At 39.1% G+C, this 17630-nt stretch overlaps 1 protein-coding gene across 2 annotated transcripts in view; it reads right to left on the bottom strand.

Moving 5' to 3' along the window:
• SPHKAP (SPHK1 interactor, AKAP domain containing) overlaps positions 1-17630 on the bottom strand; it is a 196964-nt gene that overhangs the window by 130648 nt on the left and 48686 nt on the right. For both annotated transcript variants that reach the window (XM_042244334.1, XM_012147712.4), the window contains exon 2: positions 12781-12886. In XM_042244334.1, the coding sequence (XP_042100268.1) occupies positions 12781-12886 (106 nt within the window). The remainder of the gene's footprint in view (positions 1-12780; positions 12887-17630) is intronic.

Raw genomic sequence — 17630 nt, forward strand, 5'->3', positions numbered from 1 at the left:
TTTGGGTGTTAGTTCGAAGAGGTCTTGTAGTTCTTCATAAAACCGTTCAACTTCAGCTTCTTCAGTGTTACTAGTTGCGGCATAGGCTTGGATTACTGTGATATTGAATGGTTTGCCTTGGAAACAAACAGAGATCATTCTGTCGTTTTTGAGATTGCATCCAAGTACTGCATTTCGGACTCTTTTGTTGACTATGATGGCTATTCCACTTCTTCTAAGGGCTTCCTGCCCACAGTAGTAGATATAATGGTCATCTGAGTTAAATTCACTCATTCCAGTCCATTTTAATTCGCTGATTCCTAGAATGTCGACGTTCACTCTTGCCATCTCTTGTTTGACACTCTTGCCATCTCTTGTTTGACTACTTCCAATTTGCCTTGAATCATGGACCTGACATTCCATGTTCCTATGCAATATTGCTCTTTACAGCATCGGACCTTGCTTCTATCACCAGTCACATCAACAACTGGGTATTGTTTTTGCTTTGACTCCATCCCTTCATTCTTTCTGGAGTTATTTCTTCACTGATTTCCAGTAGCATATTGGGTACCCACCGACCTGGGCAGTTCCTCTTTCAGTATCCTACCATTTTGCCTTTTCACACTGTGTCACTTTACACACTTAATTTTATTTTGATTTAATCTGCACCATAGGGAAATTTCTGAGAACTCTGTAATCTTTTATTTTCCACTCTGGGATAATATTTTTTTATTACCTCACAGGGAAACTCTTATGCTTTAGAAAGTACACTGAATTCCTAAGAAAAGACAAAGAAACAAACTGGAAATAAAATGATTGTGTGGAGAAAAAAAAGCAGCACAGAACACTCAGTGGTTTAGTCTCAGTTTCTCAGAAGGTTCAATGAAATATTAAGATAACATTTTCCTTTTAATGATAATTCTTCTGGCTGACTGCCTGTTTTTTTGTGTGTATTTAGCTTCCTTTGACAAAAAGGGGAAACTGTTTTCAAAGTATGCATAATCATGTTGGTTGGATGTGAAACATTCTTTCATGACAAGGTTGACACCTAGCACAAAGTAGCAATCTTAGAACTGATTGCTGCAAAAGTATTGGAAAATAATGGAGTTCTGTTAAGACCTTGGAGCTAGCAATTCTGCGTTGTTAAGAAGGAAAGAACCTTGATAGCACCAGATCAAAGAAAGGTATTGTTGTTTTGGAAGTTTGGGAAGGAAATGGTTGGCAGTGGATCTGCAATTCTCTCTTGACTATGGAGCAGATTGGGAGGGAATAATCCCAAAGAAGAAAGAAGGTGACACTGTCATATTTTGTTATAGATATACTAACCCCCAGAGAAACTGCACTTTCATAGCAGCAGAGTCCTTACCTATGGGATGCTTTTAGCAATATATACCTGGTCTAACTAAGCTTGCCTGTGGTAAACATGAAATATACTGATTTATACCAGTCTTCCCTGGTGGCTCAGGGGTTAAAGCATCTTCCTGCAATGCAAGAGACCCAAGTTCGATCCCTGGGTCAGGAAGATCCCCTGGAGAAGGAAATGGCAACCCACTCTAGTATTCTTGTCTGGAGAATCCCATGTACAGAGGAGCCTGGTGGGCTACAGTCCACAGGGTTGCAAAGAGTCAGACAGGACTGAGCTACTTCAATTCGCTTCACTTCCAACAAATGTCACAGGTACAAGTATCTCTCTGAGTATAAAATGGAAACGTTTCATGAACAAGAGGGCTCTCTCCTTTGAAGTTAAAGTTCCCATCTATGTAATCTGGAGATTTTGTACATTATCTTGGCCCAGAGTGTATCCTAATGCGTCAAGAAATGAACTAGGTAGGCAGTTTTAAGTAGCTTTCTGTTTTTCTGCACCACACAGTTACTTGTATCCTGGAAGTTACATTGTATTTCAATGCAATCACAAGAATGGTATAGGAGCACAAAGGACAATTTAGAAGTATCAAGCCATGCTGTTTATTTCTCCACACCACACAGATGTCCGCTGGCTGAAGAATGCTCTGAAAGCTGATCAGAGCTTTTTCCACATGAAAATGATTACCAAGTTGGTCTCAAGCATAAAATGCAAGAATTACAGAAACAGATATACTCAGTAAAGGCAATTATAGCATAATTTATGAATGGTCTGATTTAAATAGCATCAAATTAGACATAAATGGAAGACAGCCAATTAATTGCTGTTTAGTTTCTATTTAGGTGCCATGTAATGCTGTCATGTTGATATGACCTGTTATGGAAATAGGATTTTTCATGTTAGGAGAAGCAAAATACAGGAACAAAAAACACACATATAGGAAAATCTATAATGTACATCTGTGTGTGCTGCATGCTAAGTAGCTCCAATCATGTCTGACTCTTTGCAACCCCATGGACAGTAGCCCACCAGGCTCCTCTGTCCCTGGGGATTCTCCAGGCAAGAATACTCGAGGGGGTTGCCATGCCCTCCTCCAGGGGATCCTCCCAAGCCATGGATCAAATCCAGGTCTCTCTCATTGCAGGCGGATTCTTTACCATCTGAGCCACCAGGGAATCCCATAATGTACATCCAGGCCTGCCATTGACTTTGGATGATTTTTGTGTAAAGTGTACATGGTGCAGATTTGCTACTCATCAAAGGGACAGCGGGTTTGGCCATGTAACACTTGAGTATTGGTATGTGTATTTGGCCTTTGGCATAGAGGGTAAAGCGTCTGCCTGCAATGCAGGAGACTCAGGTTCAATCCCTGAGTTGGGAAGATCCCCTGGAGAAGGAAATGGCAACCCACTCCAGTACTCTTGCCTGGAAAATCCCCGGCTACAGTCCATGGGGTCACAAAGAGTCGGACATGACTGAGCGATGACACGTTTAATTATAAGAAAGTGGCAGTTCTCATCTTGACTCTTTTCTTTGCAAGATGCTGCTGGGAACAACTACCTTCTAAGGTGTAAGCAGAGGGACACATACTTTGCTAAGGGACACACCTGCTTCTTGAATGCTCTTCATCCTTGAGAGGAAGAGCCCTCATCTGGGTCTTTCAAGATGGGTCTCCTTCTCTAGACACAGAGAAAAGCCTAGTAAATGCAGGCACACACAGCAGAAACTCAATCTCAGGGATTCATGAACCAGAAGGCTCTTAAGGAGGACTGTTCAAGTTTATCCGAGTCACATTTTTTCTTCCCACCCTGCCACTGGCAGAACTGAAAAGTGAGCACTTTTATCAGAAAGGCAAGCCTGGCAGGATACAGGGAAAGTGAATCCTCTTAGGACTGGTGGGGAACAGTGTTTACTCCAGGCTACAAAGTTGAGAGGGATGCTTAGATGGAGGACTAAGGGGAAAGTGAGAAAAAGCAAAAGGCTAGTGATGGGGAGCAGGGATGGTAAGATATTTTAAATGCCTGAAGGGAATAAAAGAGAGTTCTGAATGCCGTATTAGATATTTTAAAAATATAGACCCCTTCCATTTTTGAATAGAGATTTTGAATAGCTAATACAAAGGTTTGGGGCAATTAAAATAATTCAAGGAAAAAAGAAAGATCACTTGCCTGGTTTCAACAGCACAATGTCACCTTCCATTCCACAAAATGTTCTAAGCTATTTTGAGTTTTCAGAGCCCTACTTTTTGGTTAAAAAAAAAAAAGAAAGAAAAAGCACTGCAAAATCCTTCTAGGAGTTCTTCACACATAGCAGGGAGGATGCTCAAGGAATGAACCGTAGAGAATAGAAAAAGACTAGCATATTGGCATCTCAAACAGTCTATATAGCAGTTGTTGGCAGGAAGGAGAGGTGGTGTGGAATCCTGAAAAGAAGTCCTGACTTTTGGAATAAGAATCTGAATCACATTCAGATTGCAAAATGAGCCATAATTGATAGTTTTAAACAGTTTCCCACCTAAGATTACTGAACTGACATTTGTCAAAGAATAAACTCACCATGTAGCACACCTCTCTAGTTCAGAGTAGACTAGGCTGCTTTAAAGGCAAGAGAAGATGTTTATCATTTCAATCTGCTTTTGCTGAAGGCAGAGGAAATGAGTCCCCATCAGAGTCCTCATTATCTGTGTTCTGGCCTCAGAGCAACCTTGAAGCCTTCTAGATGTCAGCGTGGCTCAGGACAGGTAGATGTTTCCTTAGGCAGTCAGTGAAATGGCCCCCAGACGGAATTTTGTGGCTGGCTCTTCAGATGCAACTGGGCTAAATCTGAACCTGTGAACTCAATACCTTGTCTCCTAGCTCCTCTTCCCAATGACCTCAATGACTCACCATTCATGGATGTCTTGGCTCAGATAGAGTTCATGGTTCTGTTTAACTCTCAATATTGTGGAATCCTATGGACCTTGCCTTCCTCATGTGTCTCGTCCCAGAGCTTGCTTTTCCTTCCTCCCACTTGCTGTATAGAGAGTCTGCCTCTCTCCTCCCTGCTTTCCCATCCATATAAGCTATGCTTCTTCTGGCATCCTAGATTTCACTCTCATTTTTCTCTAAGGAACTGCCTTTAGAACTACTAGACTAACAATCTTCAAATACCACTTTTAGGAATATATCTATTTCTTTTCTTAAAAATCTCCTTGTTTCTTCAATGCCTCTGATTATTGACAATGATATTAATTATTATCAATTCTGATTAATAAAAACATCTTTAGAGAAAAGAATAGGATTCTGATAAAGCCTTTCAATTTGTATGCTTGTGCATGAACATATTAATTGAATTGTTTTTGTTAATTACATGTCATCAAAAAGATATGGGCTGAGATGAAATAAGGGCAATAAAATAAGACACCTTGCTGTTTGACAAAACTTGAAGAGGCCATTCTCTGGTATCAGAAGGTGCACCTGAACATCGCTAACAGGTTGCTTGATCAGAAGAGTGTTTATAGATCTGTGAGTGGTTTATATCCTAGAGGGAAAGCCTTCAAGAGAAAGGTGATTATGGCCCAGTTATGCTGGCCTTGTTTTAAATTTTAGTTACTTAGTTATATATATTTTAAAAGCCCTTCCTTCCTTTAAGGAAACAGCTTCTACAAATACAGACAATTATAGCTATTTTCCGTCATGTACTTCCTGGAGTTAGTATTACTACTGGGGCTTCTGGCCAAGAGCAATGCAACTCTGATTAATAAAAACATCTTTAGAGAAAAGGATAGGATTCCGAAAAAGCCCTTCAATTTGTATGCTTGTGCATGAACGCATTAATTGAATTGCTTTTGTTAATTACATGTCATCAAAAAGATATGGGCTGAGATGAAACGTATATTACAGAGCAGGGTAAAACATCAAGGGGCTTCCATTCTGTTTTTCTTCAGTTGCATCTGTGCCACTATTGACAGCAAATTTCAGTCAGTTTAAAAGAGGTCAGTCAAGCCAAAGCATGCTTTTGAAGCTTCAAAGAGATGATCAGATGTCATGTTAAGATCAAATCTTGCCTCTAGGAACCTGACGTGTTTTCAGTCTGATGCCTTTGCTAAGTCCAACTCTAGGGTGGATTTAATTAACATGACATAAAAAGAGAAGGATATTTGAGGTGTTGATTTTTCTCCAAAATTCTTTTCATACATTTGGTTCCACTATATGCTGAGTAGCAAATCTTCAGTCTGTGACGTAAAGCATGAATCAAAAATGTCCTGCTCTTGTGGACATATGATATTGACTATAGTGCTTTCAAGGGGCTTCCCTGGTGGCTCAGATGGTAAAGAATCTGCCTGCAATGCAGGAGACTCCAGTTTGATGTCTGGGACAGGAAGATCCCCTGGGGAAAGGAATGGCTACCCACTCCAGTATTCTTGCCTGGAGAATTCCATGGACAAAGGAGCCTGGTGGGCTACAGTCCATGGGGTCATGAAGAGTCAGACACAACTGAGTGACTAGCATTCTCACTTCACTTTCATAATGTTTTCAAACTAGAGAAGAGTCCAACAGATAATCAACATGATGAAAGCACATTGCATGGTACAACCAGATTCATTCGTCAATTCTACTTAAATAAATTTTACCGTGTGGGCTTCTTTGGTGGCTCAATGGTAAAGAATCCACCTACTAATGCAGGAGATTTGAGTTCGATCCCTGGGTAAGGAATATCCCCCGAAGAAATGGCAACACACACCAGTATTTTTGCTAGGGAAATCCCATGGAAAGTGAAGCCTGGTGGGCTACAGTCCATGGGGTCCAAAAAGAGTCAGATATGACTTAGCAACTAAACAACAACAACAAAAGATTATTTATTTTTTGGTTAAAAATAAATTAATTTTTATTAAGCATGAATTAAGTACTGAAGACTTACACAAAGCTTTTGGCATATAAATGTCATGTTTGCAAACCCCATGAACTGTATGTAGCCTGTCAGGATCCTCTGTCCATAGGATTTCCCAGGCAAGAATACTGGAGTGAGTTGCCATTTCCTACCTTCAGGGGATCTATTCAACCCAGGAATCAGACCCTTGTTTCCTGCACTGGCAGGCGGAATCTTTACCGCTGAGCAACCAGTGAAAGGGAAGTGGAAGTGGATGTCGCTCAGTTCTGTCCAGCTCTTTGCGACACCATGGACTACAGAGTCCATGGAATTCTCCAGGCCAGAATACTGGAGAGGGTAGCCTTTCCCTTCTCCAGGGGGATCTTCCCAACCCAAGGATGGAACTCAGGTCTCCCGCACTGCAGGCGGATTCTCTACCAGCTGAGATACAAGGGAGTCCCAAGCTCTTAAGACTCGTGATGTAACTTCTCTGACTCAGATGTCTTAAGGGTTGGTATGAAGGCTTTCCAACCCTTAAGACATCTGAGTCAGAGAAGTTACATCACTGGTCTAAGATCACACAGTAAAAGGAGAAACCTGAAATTTGACTTGAGACTTTGGATTCCAAATTCAGCTTTGCTACACAGCACTTTATTGCCTCTCCCCCCACCTTTTTTTTTTTCCTTTGGTTAGTGATTTTTTAAAATATAAATTTATTTATTTTAATTGGAGGCTAATTACTTTACAATATTGTATTGGTTTTGCCATACATCAACATGAGTCTGCCACGGGTGTACAAGTGTTCCCCATCCTGAACCCCCCCTCCAACTCCCTCCCCATACTGCCTCCCTTTAGATAACAGATTTTGATTTATTATAAAGAGAATATTAAGGACACTTCACTTAGTGTTTCATAGACCAAAAAGGATAACATTTATGATAACTTAGCTTATTTAAAGGGAAATCCATATGATTCAGTTTAACAAAGGTGGTTGTATTTGTCTTGTAAGGAGGAATTATCCTATAACAGAAGGAAACATCAGGGAATGTCCAGGTGAGAAACAATTTTAAGAGACACCGTGGAGGGCTCCAGTGTCCCCTCTTCACCAGCAGCTTTCTTACTTTCTCATTTTTTTCCCCCAGGCAGTATTTAGAATTTCATCATTTAAATGCCTTATATTGCATACCAATCCTAAAGGAAATCAACCTTAAATATCCATTGGAAGAACTGATGCTGAAGTTGAAGCTGCAATACTTTGGCCACCGGATGGAAAGAGCTGAGTCATTGGAAAAGACCCTGATGCTAGGAAAGATTGAGGGCAGGAGACAGGGCAACAGAGGATGAGATGGTTGGATGACATTACCAACTCAACAGACATGAGTCTGAGCAAACTTCTGGAGACAGTGAAGGACAGGGAAGCCTGGTGTGCTGCAGTCCATGGGATCACAAAGAGTTGGACACACTTAGCAACTGAACAACAGCAACACTGCATACATTAAAACTCCCCTGGGTCTGGTGGTTGTTCAGTCACTCAGTCATGTCTGACTCTTTCCAACCCAATGGACTGCAGCCTGCCAGGCTTCCCTGTCCTTCATCATCTCCTGGAGCTTGCTCATACTCATGTTCATTGAGTTGGTGATGTCATCCAACCATCTCATCCTCTGTTGTCCCCTTCTCCTCCTATCTTCAATGTTTCTCTGCCTCAGGGTTTTTCTAATGAGTAGGCACTTCACATCAAGTGGCCAAAGTATTGGAGCTTCAGCTTCAGTATCAGTCCTTCCAATGAATAATCAGGGTTGATTTCCTTTAGGATTGATTGGTTTGATCTCCTTACAGTCCAAAGGACACTCAAGAGTCATTTCCAACAACACAGCTCAAAAGCATCAATTCTTCGGTGCTCAGCTTTCTTTATAGTTCAACTCACATCCATACATGACTACTGGAAAAACCATAGCCTTGACTAGATGGACCTTTGTGGATGAAGTAATGTCTCTGCTTTTTAATACACTGTCTAGGTTTGTGATAGCTTTTCTTCCAAGGAGCAAGCATCTTTTAATTTCATGGCTGCAATCACCATCTGCAGTGATTTTGGAGGCCAAAAATAAATAAATAAATAAATAAAGTCTGTCACTGTTTCCATTGTTTCCCCATCTATTTGCTATGAAGTGATGGGACCGGAAGCCATGATCTTCATTTTTTGAATGTTGAGCTTTAAGCCAGCTATTTCACTCTTCTCTTTCACCTTCATCAAGAGGCTCTGTAGTTCCTCTTCACTTTCTGCCATTAGAATTGTATCATCTGCATATCTGAGGTTGTTGAAATTCTTCCCGAAGGTCTTGATTCCAGCTTTTGCTTCATCCAGCCCAGTATTTTGCATGATGTACTCTGCATGTAAGTTAAATAAGCAGGGTGACAATATACAGCCTCGATGTACTCCTTTCCCAATCTAGAACCAATCTGTTGTTCCATGTTCAGTTCTAACTGTTGCTTCTTGACCTGCATACAGATTTCTCAGGAAGGAGGAAAGATGGTATAGTATTCCCATCTCCTTCAGAATTTTCCACAGTCTGTTGTGATCCACACAGTCAAAGGCTTTAGCATAGTCAGTGAAACAGAATTAGAGGGATCTTGGTGCTCATTAAATTAGGATGACATCAAAGTTAGCTTAAATCGAAACTTGGATGGATTACTGCTTTGTGAGGAATAGAATTCCGAAATCATGTCCAGGCTCTACAGGCTCAGTTGCCAATGTCAGTTTAGGGAGGTGATAATCATACTAGTTCAGCAGTAGCAGTAGTTAAGTAAAAACAGATTTTATTTGTTACAACAACATTAGATGTGTAGTTACTAACACTGCAGTGTGAGTTTATCTGATAACTTTTCATAGCACTTAGAGGAAGGGGAGAAAGAAGAGAAGGAATGATTCTGAAGCTAGAGCTGGGATAATCATATGACACTGTGCATACCAGGGAATTTTTGAGAGCAAAAGGGGATTCTATCAACAAAATGCCAGGACAGTATATATCAGCTGGGATTGCACGGTATGGTAATCTTAGCTCTGGGGAATGACAGTCCCTCTCAAATAAACACATATATTAAGAAGTTAAATAAGAAGTTGTCCTTCAAATAAGACCACTAAATTCTTTTTCCTAATGGTATGGCCTTTTCACGGCTATGGCATCCAGTGACATATTTCCTTAACAACAAGAAACTAAAACAACTGAAGCTGGATAGGATTCCAAAAACCTCAGGGATTCACTGTCAAGCATACAGCATATGAAATGCATTTGGTCAATTTTCAATTTTTCAGAGGCTGATTATCCAACTAATGCATTATCTTTTGGACCCTTGTTTTATTTCTTCTACTGGTTAATTTAACAATATGTCAGTTATGATAAGAAGCTTTGATGGAGAAGAAGATGAAGCTATTACATAAAATGAGTTTGGGGAATTACCAATAGATTTCAATCATCCATGTTACTCTTACTGAAGGCTGATTCATTGTGAGGAGTAGAGATTTAGCTGGACAGTCTTGCTGTTTCTAAGACAGAATTGTCCTTACACTTTTTGTAATTATTGTACAGAACATATATGTGCAATTGTGAACATACAGATCCTTACCTTCCCCAATCCCGTGACCTGTGATTAATGCAATGGAAACATAATCATGATCACTTAAATCAACTTGTAGTAACATAAAAATTAAATAAAGGAATTAAGTTTCAATATTCATGCCTTTTTATAGTGGGACCATGGTCTTGATACAAAGAAGAAGAAATACTGGTGAGCTACTTTTTGGAAGGCAAGAAAAACAATTAGAGTCCACATGGTGTATAACCTATGGCATATAAGGCTACTAAATTGTCTTAAAATGCAATGTTTACGAGCTTAAGAATGAAAGGAATGTACCATGAATATTAGAAAAATATTGCCATACACAGAAGTATTGGCTTCTCCTACGTTAATTTGGCTTCTCCTTCTTAAATTTAGTTGGGTAATCTCTTCACTTATTCAAATCTTAATCGTACTTCAAAGTCTAAATTAACATCCACTTCTCTTTTTGAAGGTTGTTATCTATTACAAATCCAGTGTCTCTCTGTGTTCTTAGCTATAAATACTCATAATGCTCATTTGTCACCTAATTTATACTATCTTGATATGTCACTGCAGTTGTATTATTTAACTTATTATTATTGCTTGACTTTTCACATCAGACACCAGTACACTCTCCCAAACCATATTGTAAATTCTTTTAGAGTGGGGGCCATTTGTGATCTAACCTTGTATCTTTCCGTGCATCAGACCTGTCCCACTCTTTGTGACCCCATGGACTGTAGCCCACGAGGATCCTCTGTCTATGGAATTCTCCAGGAAAGAATACTGGCGTGGGTTGCCATTCCCTTCTCCAGGGGATCTTCTCAACCCAGGGATTGAACCCAGGTCTCCTGCATTGCAGGCAGATTCTTTACCATTTGAGCCACCAGGGAGGCCCCTATCTTTCTTTAGGAGCTAACAAAATTTTAAATGTGTTTAAGTTGGATTGTATGAAATTACCCATATTTGGTCATTTTGGATAAATGATCAATAAAAGTGAATTTTATATGGTTCAGCCTAATAACAGTTCTAGAAATAATTGTGGAATGAGTAGAATTATACTCAAAATTTTAAAATCATATATATATATATATATATATATAAACACACATATATAATAGATCATTTAGAATAGATCATTGAATTTGTTTTACTTTTTCTAGAAGCTATTTAGTCCCAAATGGCTTTATTATTAGTTCATTAGCTTCTAGACATAACTTTTTAAAAAATGAATATGACTATTTTCTAGGGAAATAAGCATAACTGAAATAACAGATCATAAAGTACTAACTCTCTTAGCATGGTAATGCTAATATTGAATTTTTCTGGCACTGTTTACCAGTTGATAAAACCATTCTTTAGACTATTAGTTATAGATAATCTTTATTTTTGAATATATATAGTATCCCAGGCACTGTTCTAAGCATTTCCTATTGATGCACTCATTGAAGAACCTGCATCTCAACCCTATGAAATGGGTAATAATATCTTTTTTCAGATGAGCAAATTGAGGCATGAAGAGGTAATCTGCTCAAAATCACACAACTAGTAATCATAGAACTGTGTGTCAAATTCAGGCAGTCTGGCTTCAATCCTTCTTTTAAATGCCACTGGAATTCTAATCAATAGAAATAGAGTTATTCAAAAGTTAGAATAAATTAAAAATAATTTAGCCTTATGAAAGATATAGCATCTGGTGATGACTTTATAATTTAGAGTTACAGAGGTGAATAGACCAAAGCTGCCTGAAACCTGCAGCTTTAGTTCTTTCATAAGCAACTCAAAACCAGTTTGCGTTACAGGGCCTCAGTTTTCTGCATTAAAATCTGGAATTTATAGCTTTGAATCCTCTACAAGAATTTTATAAGAGGAGAGAAAATAAGATTATGCAACACGTGATAGTAAGATAGGGTTATATAACATGTGTGCCTTAATTAATCAGGCACATTTATTTTTATATTTAGTTATGAATATATGCATGCAAATATTTTTTAAGATTATGTTTAATGTTACTTTTTAAATAATCAATGTATGTTCTCTATTGAAGATATTTGATTTCTTTGATACTTGAAAACTATACAAAATCACACAAACAGAGAATACTGCTGATTTACTCCAAACAGTAATCAATAGACTAAATATGTATGCATATATAATGTACATTATGTTATCATAATTAAATATACATATAAAACATGATCAGTAAAATAATTTGTCTTAATGTATAAACTATAAGCATTCTTTATAATTGAACTTTTTTTTTAACAATAAATGAAATAATCCAGTGTGATTTTTCTTTGTTTTCAAGAAAAGAAATACACTTTCCTCTGGAATTCAGCATTAAATAATGACAAATGCATTAAATAGGTAAGTGAGCATTTGCCTTTAAATTTCTGAGCCTGAAATTGGGTTGGGTTGGCTTGAAAAATGGGACTGTTAAATTAGATGATTTTATGTTGTTCAAACGACAACTTTCTCCAAGTGTCTGAAAGCAAGACTTGTTTATCATTTCTAAAATCTATACTCTAGGAAATGTAGTTCTGTTCCTAATAAAATAACCAAGTGTACCCTCCCGTTTAAGAAAACAGCTAAAATAAAACAGCCATGAATGTATTTTTCTTAGATATAGACTTAGGAACTTACTATAATAAGCTGAGTCATTCAAAATCTGTGAAAATTTTTCTGTAAGGAGATCCAAGAAGCCCTTATCCATAGTTAAGTTTAGGAAGAGCTAATAGAAAAGGTTGGAGGTATGTTGTATGACTGGAGGCTTAAAATTTTTAAATCAGACCTTTCTGAAACGCTTGATTTTTCTGATCATTTCCATGAATTACATGTTTAATGTCATCAGGGGGTTATCCCCATGAGCAAACTGTGCATGAGTTTGCTGTGTGGTTTTACTGCTGTTTCTGCTTTAGAAAAAGTGCTTGAAAACTCAAACCAGTGTTCAATCAGCTCACTCAGTTCAGAGAAAGCGGTGTTAGAGGTAGTGTTACCTTCTTACACGCAGTGATGGAGCCGCCCAGGCTACTTCCCGAGCTGGCGCTGGCGCTGCCCTGCTGCGTTTCCGGAACCTGGTACATCAGGGGTGACTCCAAGCTGCTGTTTGTTTCCCAAAACACAAAAGAGAACGCATTCAGTGAGTCATCTGCATATTCAGAAAGAAAGAAGCACAATGGGCTTTATGCAAAATCATCTTTTCAGATTGAGCTGGACACTGCAAAGCTTCTGCTGACATTGATGTTTGTTTCCTTGCTGGTTTCACTTTTGTATTTGGTGGAACCACAATGACCTATTCCATTCTGAATATAAAATTGTGACCCATCGCCCTCCACGGACTGTGGATGGACACATCTGCATGATTTCTAGCAGAGTTGACACATTTTCTTAAGCAAGCAGTTTTAAAACCCAAGTAATATTCTTTCCATTGTCACATTATTTCTACTCAGCCAAAATGAATACATAAAAAATACTCATATTATTTTTTCAAATGAGAGGAAAACAATTTTAATTGGGAAGCAGTGTGGTACTATGAAAAGAACATGAGCTTTAGAAAACACAGGTCATCTTTTTATCATCCCTGTGACTGGAGACAGTATTTTAACTTTCTAGTCTCCAAAATTCTAGACTTAAATCCTCCTCCCCTGTTCCCATCAAATCTTGGTGGGCTTGACTATATACAGGGGTGTATAAATATTTTTTTTTATAAATATTTTAAAAAATCTGAAATTGCTTATACAGCCTCAAGACATGATAAAAATCAAAATTATTTTTAGAAAATAGTTTTAGAGTATTGAAGGGAACAGCTACCCACTCCAGTATTCTGACCTGGAGAATTCCATGGACTGTATAGGCCATGGGATCATAAAGAGTCAGGCATGACTGAGTGACTTACTGAGCTGAGCTGAGAAATATTAAGATTCAGAGGGCTTCTTGTATATTTAAATTAGGCTGAATAATTTTCTTCTGAAAAATATGCAAATCTAGATTTTTTAAAAGTATACTGATATCTCAAGTCTACATATTTTATTTTTGTGGTTGTTGACCACATAAAACATGTACAATTCATTAAAACACATTTTTTGAAATATTGTCTAATGACTCTTTATGTAATTATCAACCCAACATATAGAATTTTTTTTCTTCAGATTAAGAAGCACGAAACAGAAGATCCGTTAAATAAACATTGTGTTTCTAAATAACCCATAAGCCTCATGCTTGAGGTTCTGAATTAGTCAATTTTCACTGCATTGCAATTAGCCATAAGTCAAATATTGCATGCATGTAGTCCATTTGTATTTCTGTTATTAACTACCATGAATAACATTCTTTTTTTACATGACCGCAGACAGTACTCTGTAACAGATCAAAAATTTGGGAAACAATTTTATAGAATAATTCAAGCAAAATCTATTTTGTTTTAAACATTATGTATTATTTTCTGAGTAACTGCCACCTTGAGGAATAGAATGAAAAGACAGCATCCATATTATTTTTGATGAACTAGGGAAAGATTGGGAAAGGAAGGATGAAAGGAAGAAACGAAGGAAGGGATAGAGGAAGGAAAGAAAAAGGAAGAAGGAGGGGGAGGGATCAGGAAACAGTGGGAGAAGGTAACTGACTCTAGATCCTGGTTCTAACACCTTAGCCAAGACACTGCCTAGCTTTTCAGTGTCTGTCTCTTTTTCATGTATAAATGAAATGCTTGGAGTCAAGTCTGTGGTCCCTGCTAGCTCTGGACCTCACTTTCAAAGTATCATTGAGAGTCTGAGTTTTCAGCCCTGTTTTTTCAGGCTTCTTGCAATGTAGGGCCTATACCCTACTTACCGTCAGTAACTGATTCTCCCTCAAACCCAGTTCCAGACCTTCTGAATGCTTTCTCGGCTACAGGTGAGTTTGACTTTTATACCAAACAGGTTATCACTGTGAGATTCTAAATCATTTACACATGGAAGACAGGATCACCGACCAAGGTAACTACAGTCTATAACAACTTGGCCCATGACTCAAAAGAAATTGAGTTATTATCCTTAGTAGGAGCCAGTCAAAGCTCTGTGTGCAGGAGTTCAGAGAGACAGGCTAAAGAGTCTACATAGCTGCCTGCCCTGCTTCTGCTATGTCCATTGGGCATCTCTAGTGACCTGGAGGATCACTTCCATCCAGGCCACCAAAGGATTAAAGTCCAGTGTTGGGACATTCCCCATGTCTCACTGCAGGGTTAGCAATCCTGAGAGTGGGAAGGAGGAAGGCTGAGAAATGAGATGGATATAAACCTGATACAAAACACAATAGAAATAGAGCTTCAGCAATCGGCATCTCTCTAAAGGGGGATCACATCTAACTTAGGGAAAGTTGGGTAGGTCCAAAATCAGGGAACCTACATTAGAGTAAAAGATCAGCCATGGAAGCTCCTTGTTTTCCCATAAAGCACATTGTGCATGGCCGCAGGTAGCCACATTTCTCAGCCGTGTCTGACTCTTTGGGATCCCATGATCTGTAGCCTGCCAGGCTCCTCTGCACATGGAATTCTCCAGGTAAGAATACTGGAGTGGATAGCCATTCTCTTCTCCAGGGGATCTTCCTGACCCAGGGATCGAACCTGGGTCACCCCCACTGCAGGCAGATTCCTTACCGTCGGAGACAACAGGGAGAGTAGCCACAATACCACAGTGATTATTATACACATAAAAGTTTAACTGCTGAGTTAGTCATGGATAAAGAAGAAACGCCAAGTCACCAGATCACCATATGGTCAATACCGAAATCAGACTGATTATATTCTTTGCAGCCAAAGATGGAGAAGTTCTACAAGTCAGCAAAAACAAGACTGGGAGCTGACCGTGGCTCAGATCATGAACTCCTTATTGCAAAATTCACACTTAAATCGAAGAAAGTAGCAAAAACCACTAGACACCATTCACGTATGACCTAAATGAAATTCCTTATGATTATACAGTTCAGTTCAATTCTGCTCAGTGGTATCCAACACTTTGTAACCCCATGGACTGCAGCACATCAGGCCTCCCTGTCCATCACCAACTCCCGGAGTTCACTCAAACTCAGGTCCATCAAGTCGGTGATGCCATCCAACCATGTCATCCTCGGTCGTCCCCTTCTCATTCTGCCCCCAATCCCTCCCAGCATCAGAGTCTTTTCCAGTGAGTGAACTCTTCACATGAGGTGGCCAAAGTATTGGAGTTTCAGCTTTAGCATCATTCCTTCCAAAGAACACCCAGGACTGTTCTCCTTTAGAATGGACTGGTTGGATCTCCTTGCAGTCCAAGGGACTCTCAAGAGTCTTCTCCAACACCACAGCTCAAAAGCATCAATTCTCCGGTGCTCAGCTTTCTTCACAGTCCAACTCTCACATCCATACATGACTACTGGAAAAACCACAGCCTTGACCAGATGGACCTTAGTTGGCAAAGTAATGTCTCTGCTTTTGAATATGCTATCTAGGTTGGTCATAACTTTCCTTCCAAGGAGTGTCTTTTAATTTCATGCAATTACCATCTGCAGTAATTTTGGAGCCCAGAAAAATAAAGTCTGACACTGTTTCCACTGTTTCCCATCTATTTCCCATAAGGTGATGGGACCGGATGCCATGATCTTCATTTTCTGAATGTTGAGCTTTAAGCCAACTTTTTTACTCTCCTCTTTCACTTTCATCAAGAGGCTTTTGAGTTCCTCTTCACTTTCTGCCATAAGGGTAGTGTTATCTGCATATCTGAGGTTATTGATATTTCTCCTGGCAATCTTGATTCCAGCTTGTGTTTCTTCCAGTCCAGCGTTTCTCATGATGTACTCTGCATAGAAGTTAAATAAGCAGGGTGACAATATACAGCCTTAATGTACTCCTTTTCCTATTTGGAACCAGTCTATTGTTCTATGTCCAGTTCTAACTGTTGCTTCCTGACCTACATATAGGTTTCTAGAGGCAGGTCAGGTGGTCTGGTATTCCCATCTCTTTCAGAATTTTCCACAGTTTATTGTGATCCACACAGTCAAAGGCTTTGGCATAGTCAATAAAGCAAAAATACATGTTTTTCTGCTTTGTCAATGATCCAGCGGATATTGGCAATTAGATCTCTGGTTCCTCTGCCTTGTCTAAAACCAGCTGGAACATCAGGGAGTTCACGGTTCACAAATTGCTGAAGCCTGGCTTGGAGAATTTTGAGCATAACTTTATTAGCGTGTGAGATAAGTGCAATTTTGCAGTCGTTTGAGCATTTTATGGCATTGCTTTTCTTTGGGATTGGAATGAAAATGGACCTTTTCCAGTCCTGTGGCCACTGCTGAGTTTTCCAAACTGGCTGACATATTGAGTGCAGCACTTTCACAGCATCATCTTTCAGGATTTGAAATGGCTCCACTGGAATTCCATCACTTCCACTAGCTTTGTTTGTAGTGATGCTTTCTAAAGCCCACTTGACTTCACATTCCAGGATGTCTGGCTCTAGCTGAGTGATCACACCATTGCGGTTAGCTTGGTCATGAAGATCTTTTTGTACAGTTCTTCTGTGTATTCTTGCCACCTCTTCTGAATATCTTCTGCTTCTGTTAGGTCCACACCATTTCTGTCCTTTATCGAGCCCATCTTTGCATGAAATGTTCCCTTGGTATCTCTAATTTTCTTGAAGAGATCTCTAGTCTTTCCCATTCTGTTGTTTTCCTCTATTTCTTTGCATAGATCCTTGAGGAAGGCTTTTCTATCTCTTCTTGCTATTCTCTGGAACTCTGCATTCAGATGCTTATATCTTTCCTTTTCTCCTTTGCTTTTTGCTTCTCTTCTTTTCACAGCTATTTGTAAGGCTTCCCCAGACAGCCATTTTGCTTTTTTGCATTT

This window comes from Ovis aries, chromosome 2 (assembly GCF_016772045.2).
Source record: "Ovis aries strain OAR_USU_Benz2616 breed Rambouillet chromosome 2, ARS-UI_Ramb_v3.0, whole genome shotgun sequence".
NCBI classification, from domain to species: domain Eukaryota; kingdom Metazoa; phylum Chordata; class Mammalia; order Artiodactyla; family Bovidae; genus Ovis; species Ovis aries.